General features: G+C 39.7%; 1 protein-coding gene and 1 pseudogene across 1 annotated transcript; both read left to right on the top strand.

Moving 5' to 3' along the window:
• The first annotated feature begins 5,815 nt into the window (after positions 1-5,815).
• On the top strand, positions 5,816-7,381 carry LOC134808099 (C-terminal-binding protein 2-like; annotated as a pseudogene).
• Positions 7,382-11,636: 4,255 nt separating this feature from the next.
• On the top strand, positions 11,637-11,903 carry LOC134808100 (protein VCF2-like). The gene has a single exon (XM_063791893.1). It carries the CDS (start codon positions 11,684-11,686, stop codon positions 11,813-11,815), a length of 132 nt encoding a protein of 43 aa, XP_063647963.1. The 5' UTR covers positions 11,637-11,683; the 3' UTR covers positions 11,816-11,903.
• The last annotated feature ends 7,728 nt before the right edge of the window (positions 11,904-19,631 follow it).

Below are 19,631 nucleotides of genomic sequence, written 5' to 3' on the forward strand. Positions count from 1 at the left end.
GAGGGAGGGGTGGTGAGGCAGCTGTAGCAGGAAAAAAAGGAAAAAACAGCGCGCCTCCGAGTAGCGTTCCTGGGTCCTTCTAGGACGAAAGTGCCTTCCCATCAGCCCCTGCGCATGGCCCTGGGACCCTGGCGTCCCTGGTTCGAACCCAGGGAGAATCTCGGCCCGCTAGTGTTTCCCCAGTGCGGGCAGAAGGCCCCTGAGGGGAAGGTGGGGTTTGAGGGAGGGAAAGTGCAGCACCTGTGGCAGGAAAAAAAAAAAAAAAACAAAAAAAACTCGCCACTAGGAAGCGTTCCTGGGTCCCGCACGCACGAAAGTTCCTTCCCTTCAATCCCTGCGCTGGGACCCGGGGACCCTGGCGTTCCTGATTCCAACCCAGGGAGCGCCTCGGGCCCGCTAGGGGTATCGCAAAGTGGGCAGAAGGCCCCTGAGGGGAAGGTTAGGTTTGAGGCAGGGGATGTGAGGCACCTGTGGCAGGAAAAAAAAAAAAAAAAAAAATCGCGCCGCCGAGAAGCGGGGCCTGGTTCCCCCATGCACGAAACTGCCTTCCCTTCAACCCCTGCTCTGGGTCCCAGGGAACCTGGCGCCCCTGATTCGAACCCATGGAACTTCTCGGGCCAGCTAGGGGTACCCCAAAGCGGGCAGAAGGCCCCTGAGGTGAAGGTAAGTTTTGAGGGAGGGGAGGTGAAGCACCTGTGTCAGGAAAAAAAAAAAAAAAAAAACAACCGCGCCGCCGAGAAGCGTTCCTGGGTCTCCCACGGACGAAAGTGCCTTCCCATCAGCCCCTGCACATGGCCCCGGACCCTGGTTCGAACCCAGGGAGCGTCTCGGTCCCGCTATGGGTACCCCAAAGCGGGCAGAAGGCCCCTGAGGGGAAGGTTAGGTTTGAGGGAGGGGAGGTGAGTCACAAGTGGCAGGGAAAAAAAAAAAAAAAGAAAAGAAAAACCTCACAGCCGAGAAGCGGGGCCTGTGTCCCCCATGCACGAAAGTGCCTTCTCATCAGCCCTTGCTCACGGCCCCGGGACCGTAGCGTACCTGGTTCGAAACCAGGGTGCAAACAAAACTATTATCAGATTGAACAGGCAACCTACAGAATGGGAGAGAATTTTTGCAATCTACCCATCCGACAAAGGGCTAATATCAAGAATCTAAAAATAGCTAAAACAAATTTACAAGAAAAAAAAACAACCCCATCAAAAAGTGGGCAAAGGATATAACAGACACTTTTCAAAGGAAGACATTTATGCAGCCAACAGACATATGAAAAATTGCTCATCATTGGTCATCAGAGAAATGCGAATCAAATCCACAATGAGATACCATCTCACGCCAGTTAGAATGGCGATCTTTAAAATTTCAGGAAACAACAGATGCTGGAGAGGATGTGGAAAAATAGAAACACTTTTACACTGTGGGTAGGAGTGTAAATTAGTTCAACCATTGTGGAAGACAGTGTGGTGATTCCTCAGGGATCTAGAACCAGAAATACCTTTTGACTCATCAATCCCATTACTGGGTATATACCCAAAGAGTTATAAATCATGCTACTATAAAGACACACACACGCATATGTTTATTGCGGCATTATTCACAATAGCAAAGTCTTGGAACCAACCCAAATGTCCATCAATGATAGATTGGATTAAGAAATTGTGGAGCATATACAGCATGGAATACTATGCAGCCATAAAAAGGATGGGTTCATGTCCTTTACAGGGACATGGATGAAGATGGAAACCATCATTCTCAGCAAACTATCACAAGGACAGAAAACCAAACACCGCATGTTCTCACTTATAGGTTGGAGTTGAACAATGAGAACACATGGACACAGGGCGGGGAACATCTCACATTGGGGCCTGTTTGGGGGTGAGGGACTATGAAAGGAATAGCGTTAGGAGAAATACCTAATGTAAATGATGAGTTGATGGGAGCAGCAAACCAACATGGTACATGTATACCTGTGTAACAAACCTGCACGTTCTGCACATGTACCCTAGAACTTAAAGTATAATAAAAAAATTGAATGTTACATACTATAATTTCTGACCAAAAAGGATTAAAACTAGCAATCGATAACAGAAGAAAATTAATAAAATTCACAAATATGTAAAAATTAAGCAATTTACTCTTGAACATGCTTTTGTTCAACAGTTAGAAAACTTAATATTTTGAACATGTCTATAATGCCAAAAGTGACCTACAGATTTAATACAATCCCTATAAAATTCTTAATTTTATTTTTGACAGATACAGAAAATGTGACTCCCGAAAGTATATGGAATTTCAGGAGACCACAAAGAACTCTATAGTTTTCAAAAAGAGAAAAATTTTGGAAACATTACAATTCCTGTTTTCAAAACCTGTTACAAATCTACAGTAATCTAAGTAGTTTGTTACTGGCATAAAGACAGACAAATAGACTAATAAAACAGAATGCAAAAAAGATGTAAACGCTCACATATTTATTGTAGCTTTACTTACAAAAATCAATAGGTTAAAGCAATCCATACTTCCCTCAACAAACAAATGAATGGGTACAATTTGGAATATAAAAACAATAGAATATTACCCAGCTTTTGAAAAGAAGAAAACCTTTTATCTATAATAAAAATAAAATCTTGATGACATTATGCTAAATAAAATAAGCCAGCTACAAGACAGATACTGAGTGTATCCACATGTATAAAATATCTAAAGTAGTAACATCCTTAGAAACAGAGAATGAGATAGCATTTGTAAAGGGCTGAACAAAGGAGAAGACAGGCAGTTGTTTCAGGTGTATTGAGTTTTAGTTTTGTAAGATAAAAATGTTCTAGAGTTATGTCGAATAATGTCAATGTGCTGAAAAGTCTAAACTATATAATTATTGTCATTGTAAATTATTGTAAAATTGTAAATAATTGTCAATTTTATATGTTTCTTATAACAATGTAAACAATAATAATATCTAAGTGAGATACCGTTTTAATGCATTTCAATAATTATCTTCAGGACCTCGGCAAAACCTGAGTCCTGTCCTCTCGCTTTCCTCCCCGTACACAGCGAGCTTCACCACTTGCTCCGCACCTTCTCCATCAACTACTACCTGTCCCTGGGATCTGTCCAGTCGCCCAGCTAAAGTGCTCAGCAGGTCAGCAGCGCGGCGAGCTTCTATGCAGGCATGGGGTCTGGGGCTCCTGGATCTCTGTGTCCCATTTCACAGAGATTGCCACCTACTGCCGCCTGCTAGAAGATAGGGAGGACTTCAATCTTGGTGGTATTCTGGACAGCAGCAAATACCTGTAAAGCCTCCAAAAGACCAACACCCACAGGATAGAGGACGGCAAAATGGTGTCTGAGACCAACATCACAGACGTCTTGAGGTGCTAAGCCAGCAGAAGCAAGGTCCCTTTGCGGAGCAGGAGGGCAATAAAAACTTCTGTGGTCAAAAAAAAAAAAAAAAAAAAAAAAAAAATTACCCTCGCATCACAGAGGTGTTCTCCTCACGCAAACGTAATATAGATTCATTAATACATAGATGTGGAAATTAGGGCAATTTCCACAACTACTCACCCAGAGAGGATTAAAAAAATAATTGACCACCAACTAATTAAATAAATACAGAAGTCATAAATAAAGCATGAGTAATGTTTATACAGTCAAACGAACAGAGAATTATGTTGGCAATACACATATGGTTGATTCATATTTGACTTTTTTCTACACTGTTTTAAAGTGTACACAGTTAAATATAGTCATAAAAAATTATAACATATAAGCAGAAACTAAAAACACAATTAAATGATGTAAGACAGCCTATCCTAACAGGAAAATACAGGAATATAAAATATTACAAAACAAAATTGGATAAACATTAACCTGTGAAATACTGAATAAACAAATCATGCAACTGAAGAAGACTCTTTCTAGATAACTGAAATATTCGACCATAACTGGACACCCATAAAGAACAGATTTTGAATTATTAGCATATGGTTAGAGTAACAAAATTTCACAACAAATGCACTATAATCTTCTATAAAGAACATTTAGAAGAAAATTTTAATGAAGATTTCAATGATATTAGAGAACAGAGTCTCGCTCTGTTACCCAGGCTGGAGTGTAGTGGCGAGACCTCAGCTCACTGCATCCTCCACCTACCAGGCTCAAGCAATTCTCTGCCCCAGCCTCCCGAGTAGCTGGGATTATAGGCACCCGCCCCCATGCCCTGCTCATTCTTTTTGTGGTTTTAGTGGAGACGGGGTTTCACCATGTTGGCCAGGCTGGTCTTGAACCCCTGACATTGTGATCCACCCACCTCAGCCTCTTAAAGTACTGGGATTACAAGCATGAGCCACCGCACTGGCCTATAATTTATTTTTTTTTAAGTAAAGAAAAGCTTTACATTTTTAAATATGGGAAAAACATGAATATTGAAAAATATGCAATGAAACACTACTATTAAATAAGCAATGAGAAATAAATTATACTATCATTCAGATAATGTTGAGGAAAGTAAATAGAAACACTAATGATAAGTTTTTCTATGCAGTAAACTTAGACACACAAACTGAAATTTTATTAATATGAGGTGCATACTAAGTAATTCACTTTTTATATAACATATAAATTCAAGTATGCTATTCTGAAATCCCTGAAGCTAAAATTATAGGCTAATTTGGGATATATAAAAATCAAAAAGTGAAAACGTGCAGATCACAGTCCCACTAAGCTTTATATAAGACTAAATAATAAAGTAACTCAATAAGAAATAATGTAACAATTAAGAATTTATTCTATTCTTGGCAGGTTTCTAAGTTTTTCTATGGCATTAAGGTCTTTAAAAATTCTTTGAGGTGAGTAGATACAATAAACTATTCCACAGGTGAGGTGCTTGGCATAGAGAGTTCACGTTTTTAAGTTAATTTCTACCAAAGAAAAGAAAACTTTTTGACCTACATTACCAGAGATGAAAAAAAAGAATAAAGTGAAATAGAAGCTTCACTATATCATATGTGCTGAGGTGTTTTGGGCTCTGATAAAAGTTTTTCCGATTTTTTTGCAGGATCACATTTGAAATCATAGGACTGAAAATTATGAAGCAGAAACATTTGTCCTTGGTGTTTCTGAAATATGTGAACCAAACCCCAATGCCTGCACTTTTACTCTCAAAAACTTCTGACATGAGGCACAGATTTTTACCAAATAGCTTAATATAGAAGTCTCGCAAAATGTGCAGATTTCCCCAGATCCTCCAAAACAATGGAAAAGCACTCAGACCACAAGGCCTTCAAGGGAATAACAGAAAGAAGAGGAGAACTTTGGCTGTCACTGTGAATGCCCTGGAATGTTAGTGGAGGGACAGGAGGAGCCTTAGAAGATTTAAGAGCATAATAAGCATAGGGTAGGAAATGTCCATCTGTGGCAGCAAAAGAAGTAAATCTAGGATTTTCCAGAACCAATTTCATTGAAGCAGAACTTCCCACATCACATTTTTAAAGTTTCCTCCTTGGCCTTTGCACCTCTCATCTTTGTTATTTGTTCATTCTTCCCTATTGGGGTGATGCCTATTATTCTCTCTCTTTTTACGTTCAAAAGATATTTCCTTTACTGTAGAACAGGGGCATCCAAGGGAGAATCTCACCACGACCCCAGGTCTAGAGCGCCCGGAGTCCGCGATCCCTGGGAATGGAGGCGTCTTCGGCCTGGTGTCGTGGTGAGATTCGTTGGTGGCTGCGCGATTGTGGCGGAGTTGCAAGCAAACGGGTTTCATCACCTTAAATGGTTTTGTACCAAAGAAGCTGTATTCCCTTAAAAAGACGGACAGCCCATCGTGTGAATTATAGAGTTTGTGAACAAATTTATATTGGGTTCATAGTGGCGTCATGCACGCAGACTCCTGCGAGTTCCCCTAAGTTCTTAGAGGACTGCTTTGCCTTTTGATCTGAGAGTTGCAAAGTTCCCTAAAGAATGGCCCTTGTGGATAAGCGCTAAGTCAAGAGACAGCGATTGGACAGAATTTGTGAGGAATTCGCCCCCAGATCATGAAAGTCACCCTGAACCCCGCCTCGTGGTGGCTCTGCTGGATGGACGGGACTGCACTGTGGACATGCCCATCCTGAAGGACCTGGCCACCTGGCCTTCTGTGAGGCTCAGTCCATGCAGGAGATCCACGAGAAAGTTCTAAACGAAGTCGTGGGCTCCATGATGTACCACACCTTCTCCCTCACCAGGGAGGACCTGGAAAATTTCAAGGCCCTGAGAGTGATCGTGCAGGTGGGCAGTGGCTACGACAACGTGGCCATCAAGGCTGCTGGCGAGCTCGAAATTGCTGTGTGCAGCATCCCGTCCGCAGCCGTGGAAGAGACAGCCGACTCCACCACCGGCCACATCCTCAATCTGTACTGGGGGAACAGGTCGCTGTACCAGGCACTGAGGGAAGGCAAGCGAGTTCAGAGCGTGGAGCAGATTGGCGAGGTGGCCTCAGTAAAGGCCCGCATTCGTGGGGAGATATTGGGCCTCATCGGCTTCGGTCGCACGCAGGAGGTTGCAGTTCGAGCCAAGGCCTTTGCAGGATGGGATCGAGCGGTCCCTGGGTGTGCATAGGGTCTACACCAAGCAGGATTTGCTGTATCAGAACGACTGCGTCTCCTTGCATTGCAATCTCAACGAACAAAACTACCACCTTATCCATGACTTTACCATAAAGCAGATGAGGCAGGGAGCATTCTTTGTGAACGCAGCCCGTGGTGGCCTGGTGGACGAGAAAGCCTGAGCACACACCCTCAAGGAGGGCAGAATACGAGGGGCAGCCCTCGACGTGAATGAGTCGGAACACTTTAGTTTTGCTCAGGGTCTGTTGAAAGATGCCTGGAATCTCATCTGCACTCCTCTCACTGCCTGCTACAGCCAGCAGGTGTCACTGGAGATGAGCGAGGCAGTTGCCACTGAGATCCGCCAAGCCATCATAAGTCGCATCCCGGGAAGCTTAAGAAACTGTGTGAACAAGGAATTCTTTGTCACATCAGCGCTTTGGTCCGTAATAGACCAGCAAGAAATTCATCCTGAGCTCAGTGGTGCTACCTACAGATATCTGCCAGGCATGGTGGGCGTGGCTCCAGGAGGACTTCTGCAGCCAGGGAAGGCATCATCCCTGGAGACATCCCAGTGACTGACAACCTCCCAACAGTGGTACATCCTTCCCAAGGGCCCTCTCCCAACAGCCCACAAAACACGGGGACAATCGAGAGCATCCCAACGAGCAATAGCAGAGAATGCTGGAAGGTAATTATTCAGATATACTTGGGAACAGTGAAAAATAGATAATCTAAGAGAAAAAGAATCTGACGGCCTTTTTAGCTGATTCCGGACATATGCATCATTGTTGTTGCAGTGTTAAAACAAGAGCTAGAAAACTGACAATGTCGTCTGCTTACGGAAGCTCTGAAAGACTAGGGTGTGATTTATTAACGACCAACTTCTATTATTGTGTGTTAAGTTTTTCATCTGTGCATCAAATCACAAAGAATAAATAGAACTTTTCCCTTTATCAGTCCCTTAGGCACAGCAGGTCCTGAACACCCTGCTTATATGTTGCATCAGCAGTTCAAATATCAAAATAAAAACCATGAAGAGGAAATCTGCATCCTGTGACTTGAGTCCCTTCAGTCTACAGGGACTGGTTACCGCTTTTTGCTAATAGGAAGATTACATTACTAGAAAATGTGGAGTAAACTGCTTGCCTGTGGTAAACACCTGCATGCGAAGGATTGAAGACAGTACCGGCTCCTGTACAGAGACGCGTCTCTCACATCTGAGCTGCATATTGAGGGGCAAGTTGGTTGTAAGTTCAGTAAAAGCCGCTGATGATGCAAAAAAAAAAAAAAGTATTAAGTTTCACAAGCTGTTAGTAATCAAGTATATTTTCTCAGTTTCAGATCCTCTGCGATTTTATTGAGTGGAAAGTCTTGCGCTGAAAGGGTTCAAGAAAAATAATATTGCATTTCCTTATGTCACAGGAAACACTTTTAATGGTAACTTGTCAGACTATGAACAAACCCACTTTTTAAGATATTGATAGTCTTCTTTTCTTCACGTGATATTTTATACAAGAACACTTCAGATGTATTGGATGTGGCTGATTTTCACAAATCCTATTAGATTTGTATCAATTAGTTACATGTTCTATTCATAGTCTTTTGTGAATCATTGCCTTTTTGTTTAAAAAGATGGCCTATTTTGAGCCTTTGTATAAGTACATTCCTGTTTTTGTGACAAAAGAAAAACTTTAAATTTGTCCCAAAGAGAAAAATAACGACTATCAGAAGTATGCTTTGTTTTAGTGCGAGTTACCGTTACTGTATTTGTGTATTGTAAAGGTGGACATTCTAATTACATTAAAATGTAATTAGAAAAAAGTTCTTAATGAACAAAAACAGAACATAGACAACAAAAGAATATTAGAAGTGATGCATGAAGAAAACGAGATATCAATAAAAAGATTTTTAAAAACCAAGAAAAATTGTGACTCTGAAGAACACAGTAACTGTATTAAAAATTTAATCAGCAGTCAGAAGAGCAGATTTAATAAAGCAGAAAAAATTAGACAGTTGATAACATTGCACTTATAAATACTGATTCATGAAAACAAATTTTTTAAACTGAATAGAGAAAAAATGAAAATTGGGACTTACAGCACACCACCAAGTGGACCACTGTATTTATAAAAGGAGTCTTAGAAAAACAGTATAGGAGAAAAATAATAAAGAGGATATTTTTAAAAAGTAGCTGAGAACTCCCTAGATGACAAGGTAATTAAACAAGAAGAAATCATGCTAAACAAAAACTTTCAACTGGAATAATTTCACTTCAGAAAAAAAAGTTAAGCATTTCCAAAACAAATAAAAGTTGAGTGTGTTACTAACCACTGGAACAGTGCTAAAGGAAATGTAAAAGAAAGTCTATCACGTCCAAAAATGACAATATATACTGCACAGCATCATAAAAGCATATGAAAATAGAAAGCTCTCTATTAAAGGTAAATACATAAACAGCTATAGAAATCTCTACTGTCATAATGATGGTGCACAAAACTTTCACGTTATTGCTATGGAATTTAAAAAATGAAGCAGAAAGCTGCATAAATATGGGTTCATAGATACTCAATAAGAAAAGATAACAAGTGATATTAATAACAAAGTGGGGGTATAAAGAGGTAAAGCTTTGCATTCCATTGAAATATAGTCATTATATATTGTCATAACTTTAAGATGTTTTATGAAGTCTTTATTTCTCAAGATGATTACAAAAAAACCTGTAGATGGTATGCAGAAGCAAATGAGAAAGAAATTGAATCATGTCACTACAAAATCAATGAAGAAAAATAAAGCAGTAAGAGAAAAAAATGATAAATAACACATCTACAAGAAACACAGAAGACAATTACAAATAATAATAGTAACTTCATTAACTACAGTAATTACTTCAAATACAAAAAGTTAAATACCTTAAAGAAAATGCATAAAATGATTTAATGGATTAAGAACACAGAAGATCCAGCAATGTACTCTCTACAAGAGTCACTTTAGCTCTAAGGACTCAAATAAGTTGAAAGTAGCAGTATAAAGAAAATATATTTTATGCAAAGAGTAGCTACAATTGGAGGGGCATGGTCATAATTATATTAAACAAAATATATTTTAAGTTAAAAATTTTAAAAAGAGACAGATTGTTATTATGTAACGGTGAGATGGATTAACTTGCAAGAAATCCATAACAATAATTTAGAAATCATATATATAATTTGAAAAATCTGCAAAAATATACCATTGGGATTTTGATAAAAATTACATTAAATTTTTATATTACTATAAATAACACTGATATCTTTCTTATTTTTTTTTTTTTGGAGATAGAGTTTCTGTCTCCCAGGCTGGAGGACAATGGCACGATCTCGCGATTGGCTCACTTCAACCTCCGCCTCCCAGGTTCAACTGATTCTCGTCTTTCAAATATGTAAAACAAATATTGACAGAAATCAAGCAAGAAATATATAGCAACACAACAATTGCGGACTTCAAGACTCCACTTTCAATAATGACTAGAATAGTCAGATGTAATATCAGTAAGAAAGCCAAACCTGAACATTATAGACCTGACAAGCATTTACAGAACTCTGCGATCGAAAGCAGCAAAATATGCAATATTCTCAATCACACATGGTACATTCTGTTAGGATACATGTCTTATTAAATTTAAGAAAACTGAAGTCATGCAATGTAAATGAAACTAGAAATCAAAAGCAAGAAAATGTTTCAGATACGTAAATAAGAGGAAATTAAGCAAAATCTTACATATAGTCTTGCTCAAGTGTCAGGTGATTTAATATTGTTAAGATGTCAGGGCCGGCGCGTGACTCATGCCTGTAATCCCAGGACTTTGGGAGGCCAAAGTGTGTGGATCACTTGAGATCAGAAGTTTGAGACTAGCCTGGCCAACATGGCAAAACCCTATCTCTACTAAAAATACAAAAGTTAGCTATACATGTTGGTGCATGACTGTAATCCCAGCTACTCTGGTGGCTGAGACTGGAGAATTGCTTGAACATGGGAAGCAGAGCTTGCAGTGAGCACAGCTCACACCCCTGCCCTTCAGCCTGAGTGACTCACTAAAACTCCATCTCCAAAGGAAAAAAAAAAAGTTGTCAGTATTACCCATGATGATATAAAAATGTAATGTAATTTTCATCTAAATCCCAATGGTATTTTTTTTGCAGAATTTTTGTGTATAATTCTAAAAGTTGTTTAGGAACTGTGACTAGGCAAACATCCTTTAAAAAGGACAAAGAGTTATTACATTTTCTGATTTAAAATCATGATACAAAGCTACAAAAATAAAAACAATATGGTATTGCCACAAAAACGGATACATAGATGATGAAACAGAATAGACATCCTGGAAATAAACCCTCGCATACGTGATAAAATAATCTTCCATATGCTTTTCATGACCATGCAATAGAAAAATAAGAATCTCTTTAACAAAGAATTTTCAAAATTGAATGTTTACAGAGCAAAAATAAAGTTGGATGCTTCTTTTGTATTATATATAAAAAGAAAAGTTGTTTTTTAATGGATTTAATGCTTAAACATAAAAACTAATAAAATTCTTAGAAGTAAACATAGGGGAAAAGTTTATGACATAAGTCTTAAAACTTTGCTTAAGTATGACATCAAATTCATAAGAAACAAGGAAAAGAACAAAAAAGAAAGGAACTACATTAACCTTCAAGTATTCTACACATCAAAGAAAACATTTAGTGGCATACAAATGTCACCTAATAAGTGGGTGAAACCTGGGCATGCTGGCTCATGCCTATAATTCTAGAAATTTAGGAGGCCAAGGCAGAATGATCATTTGAGGCCAAAAGTTTGAGACAAGCCATGAAAATATATCAAGACCCTGTCTTGTATAGGGTAATATATGTGCATACATACATACATATAACAAAAAAATGTAAAAATATTTTCTAATCACATATTTGGTAGGTGTTAATTTCCGAAAGATATAAACTCCTAAAATTCAACAACAACAAAATGTTAATAACTTGATTTAGAATGGTAAATGTTTGAAATGACCTTTCTCCAAAGAAGACATAGAAATAACTAGGTATTTAAAAGGATACTCGTCTGAGGGCAGGACTATGGGAGGCTGCCCTGTACGGAAAAGAAGAAGAAATGGCAGTAAAGAGGGCAACCATCATTCCACCCAGCCCAAAAGGAATAAGAGAAACCCTATCTTTCAGGATTCTCAAGACACAGTTTTCATGGAGTGATAATGAAAGGAGCAGCAGCCGCCTTAATATCCCAGAGACAGCAGGTGGACCAGAAGGCAACTTAAACCACATTGTTACTGAACCCAATGCAAACTTTCCCCAGTTCTTGCATGAGGGGTATGTACCATGCCAAGGTCTTTACTCCCATATCAACCAGACCTTGAAGGAGGCTCACTTCAACAGCCTGCAGCAGTGAGGGCAAGTTCCAACATGATGAATTAGGACTTCCTTATTCCAACCTAAACTGTGTTTATGAAAGTAATTGCATACACACCAAAAAAAAGTCTATTGGTTTTTAAGTCTACATTTTAAGTAACAAGTTAATGGGCAGTTGTTTAATTGGGGTTTTACTTCACTGCTGTACTTTTAAAGGGGCTGTGAATAAATGTTTATGAAATTAAAAAAATAAAATAAAAAAATAAAAGGATACTCGACATCACTCTTCTAGAAAAATGCAAAACAAAGTCACAATAATCTATGGCCTCAAGCCGATATTTAAAATAATATGACAGCTCTTCAAAAAATTTAAAATGAGATTATTATATAATCCAGCAAACCCCCTTCTGGCTATGTACTTAAAATATACCACGCAGATCTGGAAGAGATATTTGCACAACCAAATTTATTGCAATATTATTAACACAAGCCAAAAGGCAGAAACAATCCAGATGTCCCTTGACCAATGAACAGATTAATAACAAGTGGCACATACACAAAGTCGAATATTATTCAGTCTTTAAAAAGACACATTATATGATAATTCTGGAGAAGATCATGTTAATTGAAATAAGCCAGGAACAAAGTGACAGTCTATGATTCCATTCATAATCAGGTATCTTAAGTAGACAAACTCACAGGAAAAAAAAGTTAGAATGGTGCTTGTCAAGGACTGAAGAGATGGTAAAATGGGCAGTTGTTTTATTTTTTATTTTTATTTTTTATTTTTTTATTATACTTTAAGTTTTAGGGTACATGTGCACATTGTGCAGGTTAGTTACATATGTATACATGTGCCATGCTGGTGCGCTGAACCCACTAACTCGTCATCTAGCATTAGGTATATCTCCCGATGCTATCCCTCCCCCCTCCCCCCACCCCACAACAGTCCCCAGAGTGTGATATTCCCCTTCCTGTGTCCATGGGATCTCATTGTTCAATTCCCACCTATGAGTGAGAATATGTGGTGTTTGGTTTTTTGTTCTTGCGATAGTTTGCTGAGAATGATGGTTTCCAGTTTCATCCATGTCCCTACAAAGGACATGAACTCATCATTTTTTATGGCTGCATAGTATTCCATGGTGTATATGTGCCACATTTTCTTAATCCAGTCTATCATTGTTGGACATTTGGGTTGGTTCCAAGTCTTTGCTATTGTGAATAATGCCACAATAAACATACGCATGTGTCTTTATAGCAGCATGATTTATAGTCCTTTGGGTATATACCCAGTAATGGGATGGCTGAGTCAAATGGTATTTCTAGTTCTTGATCCCTGAGGAATCGCCACACTGACTTCCACAATGGTTGAACTAGTTTACAGTCCCACCAACAGTGTAAAAGTGTTCCTATTTCTTCACATCCTCTCCAGCACCTGTTGTTTCCTGACTTTTTAATGATTGCCATTCCAACTGGTGTGAGATGGTATCTCATTGTGGTTTTGATTTGCATTTCTCTGATGGCCAGTGATGATGAGCATTTTTTCATGTGTTTTTTGGCTGCATAAATGTCTTCTTTTGAGAAGTGTCTGTTCATGTCCTTCGCCCACTTTTTGATGGGGTTGTTTGTTTTTTTCTTGTAAATTTGTTTGAGTTCATTGTAGATTCTGGATATTAGCCCTTTGTCAGATGAATAGGTTGCGAAAATTTTCTCCCATTTTGTAGGTTGCCTGTTCACTCTGATGGTAGTTTCCTTTGCTGTGCAGAAGCTCTTTAGTTTAATTAGATCCCATTTGTCAATTTTGGCTTTTGTTGCCATTGCTTTTGGTGTTTTAGACATGAAGTCCTTGCCCATGCTTATGTCCTGAATGGTAATGCCTAGATTTTCTTCTAGGGTTTTTATGGTTTTAGGTCTAACGTTTAAGTCTTTAATCCATCTTGAATTGATTTTTGTATAAGGTGTAAGGAAGGGATCCAGTTTCAGCTTTCTACATATGGCTAGCCAGTTTTCCCAGTGCCATTTATTAAATAGGGAATCCCTTCCCCATTGCTTGTTTTTCTCAGATTTGTCAAAGATCAGATTGTTGTAGATATGCGGCATTATTTCTGAGGGCTCTGTTCTGTTCCATTGATTTATATCTCTGTTTTGGTACCAGTACCATGCTGTTTTGGTTACTGTAGCCTTGTAGTATAGTTTGAAGTCAGGTAGTGTGATGCCTCCAGCTTTGTTCTTTTGGCTTAGGATTGACTTGGTGATGCGGGCTCTTTTTTGGTTCCATATGAACTTTAAACTAGTTTTTCCAATTCTGTGAAGAAAGTCATTGGTAGCTTGATGGGGATGGCATTGAATCTGTAAATTACCTTGGGCAGTATGGCCATTTTCACGATATTGATTCTTCCTACCCATGAGCATGGAATGTTCTTCCATTTGTTTGTATCCTCTTTTATTTCCTTGAGCAGTGGTTTGTAGTTCTCCTTGAAGAGGTCCTTCACACCCCTTGTAAGTTGGATTCTTAGGTATTTTATTCTCTTTGAAGCAATTGTGAATGGGAGTTCACTCATGATTTGGCTCTCTGTTTGTCTGTTGTTGGTGTATAAGAATGCTTGTGATTTTTGTACATTGATTTTGTATGCTGAGACTTTGCTGAAGTTGCTTATCAGCTTAAGGAGATTTTGGGCTGAGACAATGGGGTTTTCTAGATATATAATCATGCCATCTGCAAACAGGGACAATTTGACTTCTTCTTTTCCTAATTGAATACCCTTTATTTCCTTCTCCTGCCTAATTGCCCTGGCCAGAACTTCCAACACTATGTTGAATAGGAGTGGTGAGAGAGGGCATCCCTGTCTTGTGCCAGTTTTCAAAGGGAATGCTTCCAGTTTTTGCCAATTCAGTATGATATTGGCTGTGGGTTTGTCATAGATAGCTTTTATTATTTTGAAATACGTCCCATCAATACCTAATTTATTGAGAGTATTTAGCATGAAGCGTTGTTGAATTTTGTCAAAGGCTTTTTCTGCATCTATTGAGATAATCATATGGTTTTTATATTTGGCTCTGTTTATATGCTGGATTACATTTATTGATTTGCATATATTGAACCAGCCTTGCATCCCAAGGATGAAGCCCACTTGATCATGGTGGATAAGCTTTTTGATGTGCTTCTGGATTCGTTTTGCCAGTATTTTATTGAGGATTTTTGCATCAATGTTCATCAAGGATATTGGTCTAAAATTCTCTTTTTTTGTTGTGTCTCTGCCCAGCTTTGGTATCAGAATGATGCTGGCCTCATAAAATAAGTTAGGGAGGATTCCCTCTTTTTCTATTGATTGGAATAGTTTCAGAAGGAATGGTACCAGTTCCTCCTTGTACCTCTGGTAGATTTCGGCTGTGAATCCATCTGGTCCTGGACTCTTTTTGGTTGGTAAGCTATTGATTATTGCCACAATTTCAGCTCCTGTTATTGGTCTATTCATAGATTCAACTTCTTCCTGGTTTAGTCTTGGGAGAGTGTATGTGTCGAGGAATTTATCCATTTCTTCTAGATTTTCTAGTTTATTTGCCTAGAGGTGTTTGTAGTATTCTCTGATGGTAGTTTGTATTTCTGTGGGATCAGTGCTGACATCCTCTTTATCCTTTTTTATTGCGTCTATTTGATTCTTCTCTCTTTTTTTCTTTATTAGTCTTGCTAGCGGTCTATCAATTTTGTTGATCCTTTCAAAAAACCAGCTCCTGGATTAATTTTTTGAAGGGTTTTTTGTGTCTCTATTTCCTTCAGTTCTGCTCTGATTTTAGTTATTTCTTGCCTTCTGCTAGCTTTTAAAGGTGTTTGCTCTTGCTTTTCTAGTTCTTTTAATTGTGATGTTAGGGTGTCAATTTTGGATCTTTCCTGCTTTCTCTTGTGGGCATTTAGTGTTATAAATTTCCCTCTACACACTGCTTTGAATGTGTCCCAGAGATTCTGGTATGTTGTGTCTTTGTTCTCATTGGTTTCAAAGAACATCTCTATTTCTGCCTTCATTTTGTTATGTACCCAGTAGTCATTCAGGAGCAGGTTGTTCAGTTTCCATGTAGTTGAGTGGTTTTGAGTGAGATTCTTAATCCTGGCTTCTAGTTTGATTGCACTGTGGTCTGAGAGATAGTTTGTTATAATTTCTGTTCTTTTGCATTTGCTGAGGAGAGCTTTACTTCCAACTATGTGGTTAATTTTGGAATAGGTGTGGTGTGGTACTGAAAAAAATGTATATTCTGTTGATTTGGAGTGGAGACTTCTGTAGATGTCTATTAGGTCTGCTTGGTGCAGAGCTGAGTTCAATTCCTTGGTATCCTTTTTGACTCTCTGTCTCATTGATCTGTCTAATGTTGACAGTGGGGTGTTAATGTGTGGGAGTCTAAGTCTCCTTGTAGGTCACTCAGGACTTGCTTTATGAATCTTGGTGCTCCTGTATTGGGTGCATATATATTTAGGATAGTTAGCTCTTCTTGTTGAATTGATCCCTTTACCATTATGTAATGGCATTCTTTGTCTCTTTGGATATTTGTTGGTTTAAAGTCTGTTTTATCAGAGACGAGGATTGCAACCCCTGCCTTTTTTGTTTTCCATTTGCTTGGTAGATCTTCCTCCATCCTTTTATTTTGAGCCTATGTGTGTCTCTGCACGTGAGACGGGTTTCCTGAATACAGCACACTGATGGGTCTTGACTCTTTATCCAGTTTGCCAGTCTGTGTCTTTTAATTGGAGCATTTAGTCCATTTACATTTAAAGTTAATATTGTTATGTGTGAATTTGATCCTGTCATTATGATGTTAGCTGGTTATTTTGCTCGTTAGTTGATGCAGTTTCTTCCTAGTCTCAATGGTCTTTACATTTTGGCATGATTTTGCAGCGGCTGGTACCAGTTATTCCTTTCCATGTTTAGTGCTTCCTTCAGGAGCTCTTGTAAGGCAGGCCTGGTGGTGACAAAATCTCTCAGCATTTGCTTGTCTGTGAAGTATTTTATTTCTCCTTCACTTATGAAGCTTAGTTTGGCTGAATATGAAATTCTGGGTTGAAAATTCTTTTCTTTAAGAATGTTGAATATTGGCCCCCACTCTCTTCTGGCTTGTAGGGTTTCTGCTGAGAGATCCGCTGTTAGTCTGATGGGCTTCCCTTTGAGGGTAACCCGACCTTTCTCTCTGGCTGCCCTTAACATTTTTTCCTTCATTTCAACTTTGGTGAATCTGACAATTATGTGTCTTGGAGTTGCTCTTCTCGAGGAGTATCTTTGTGGCATTCTCCGTATTTCCTGAATCTGAACGTTGGCCTGCCTTGCTAGATTGGGGAAGTTCTCCCGGATAATATCCTGCAGAGTGTTTTCCAACTTAGTTCCATTCTCCCCATCACTTTCAGGTACACCAATCAGACGTAGATTTGGTCTTTTCAAATAGTCCCATATTTCTTGGAGGCTTTGCTCGTTTCTTTGTATTCTTTTTTCTCTAAACTTTCCTTCTCACTTCATTTCATTCATTTCATCTTCCATTGCTGATACACTTTCTTCCAGTTGATCACATCGGTTCCTGAGTCTTCTGCATTCTTCACGTAGTTCTCGAGCCTTGGTTTTCAGCTCCTTTAAGCACTTCTCTGTATTGGTTATTCTAGTTATACATTCTTCTAAATTTTTTTCAAAGTTTTCAACTTCTTTGCCTTCGGTTTGAATGTCCTCCCATAGCTCAGAGTAATTTGACCGTCTGAAGCCTTCTTCTCTCAGCTCGTCAAAGTCATTCTCCATCCATCTTTGTTCATTTGCTGGTGAGGAGCTGCGTTCCTTTGGAGGAGGAGAGGTGCTCTGATTTTTAGAGTTTCCAGTTTTTCTGTTCTGTTTTTTTCCCATCTTTGTGGTTTTATCTACTTTTGGTCTTTGATGATGGTGATGTACAGATGGGTTTTTGGTGTGCATGTCCTTTCTGTTTGTTAGTTTTCCTTCTAACAGACAGGACTCTCAGCTGCAGGTCTGCTGGAGTACCCTGCAGTGTGAGTTTTCTGTGTGCCCCTGTTGGAGGGTGCCTCCCAGTTAGGCTGCTCGGGGGTCAGGGGTCAGGGACCCACTTGAGGAGGCAGTCTGCCGGTTCTCAGATCTCCAGCTGCGTACTGGGAGAACCACTGCTCTCTTCAAAGCTGTCAGACAGGGACATTTAAGTCTGCAGAGGTTACTGCTGTCTTTTTGTTTGTCTTTGCCCTGCCCCCAGAGGTGGAGCCTACAGAGGCAGGCAGGCCTCCTTGAGCTGTGGTGGGCTCCACCCAGTTCGAGCTTCCCAGCTGCTTTGTTTACCTAAGCAAGCCTGGGCAATGGCGGGCGCCCCTCCCCCAGCCTCGCTGCCGCCTTGCAGTTTGATCTCAGACTGCTGTGCTAGCAATCAGCGAGACTCCGTGGGGTAGGACCCTCCGAACCAGGTCGGGGATATAATCTCGTGGTGCACCGTTTTTTAAGCCCGTCGGAAAAGCGCAGTATTTGGGTGGGAGTGACCCGATTTTCCCGATTTTCCAGGTGCTGTCCATCACCCCTTTCTTTGATTAGGAAAGGGAACTCCCTGACCCCTTTTGCTTCCCGAGTGAGGCAATGACTCGCCCTGCTTCGCCTCATGCACGGTGCGCTCCCACTGACCTGCGCCCACTGTCTGGCACTCCCTAGTGAGAAGAACCCGGTACCTCAGATGGAAATGCAGAAATCACCCATCTTCTGCGTCGCTCAGGCTGGGAGCTGTAGACCGGAGCTGTTCCTATTCAGCCATCTTGGCTCCTCCCTCTTGCTTAACTGTTAAAGGGGTAATGTTCTATCTAAAACTTGGAGTCAGCAGATATAAAAGTTTTAACTCTTAAGTGGAGATAGGGATGCTATGTAGCAAGATTGCTGACCTGCAGGCATGGCTTAACACTTGCCTTGCACTGCCTTAAATTGTGACAATAATTTGGTATTATATTGCCACAGAGTCAGTTTTGTCAGTCTTATGATCTCTATTTTAACATTAGTGCTGATGATTTGTTGTACCTAAAGAGCAAACAGAGGTACAACAGCAAACAGGTGTGTAACAAGGCCTGTCTGTCTCCTCCTGTTCTGTGTGGGAGATGCTGATGGGAGAAGAAAAGACACACACACAATACCTTTAAGGGTAAACAACTTTTTATCCCATGTAAATGGCATTGCAGATATCTATATCTATATCTATATCTATATCTATATCTATATCTATATCTATCTATATCTATGTATGTATGTATCTATCTCTCTATATCTATATCTATGTATATGTACTCACCAGACTATACACCATTCATGGCCAGATGGGGAAGCAACAGCCTAGGCTCCAGAGTTGGCTACTACACCCACCAGACTATGGAGGATTCACTTTTCAGCTTCAAGATCACGGCTGGAAGCTCAGGGACTTCCCACCTTCCAGGATAGAAACTCCTTCAGTTCTCCCTCTTGGCAATTGAATGGTCCGGGGGAACTGACCTTAGTGAAAATTGGGTATCTAAATTAGTGGAATTTGAACCTTTGACTGTGCATGAAGTGCTGCAGGGGATTTCAGTCAGCAAAGGAGATGCCAGGGGGATCTCTTAGCATAGATGGTGCTTGCTTACTGCTTATAAGTTAATGTGTTGAGATAGAAATCAATTGCTACA

This window comes from Pan troglodytes, chromosome 14, assembly GCF_028858775.2.
Source record: "Pan troglodytes isolate AG18354 chromosome 14, NHGRI_mPanTro3-v2.0_pri, whole genome shotgun sequence".
Taxonomy (NCBI): Eukaryota; Metazoa; Chordata; class Mammalia; order Primates; family Hominidae; genus Pan; species Pan troglodytes.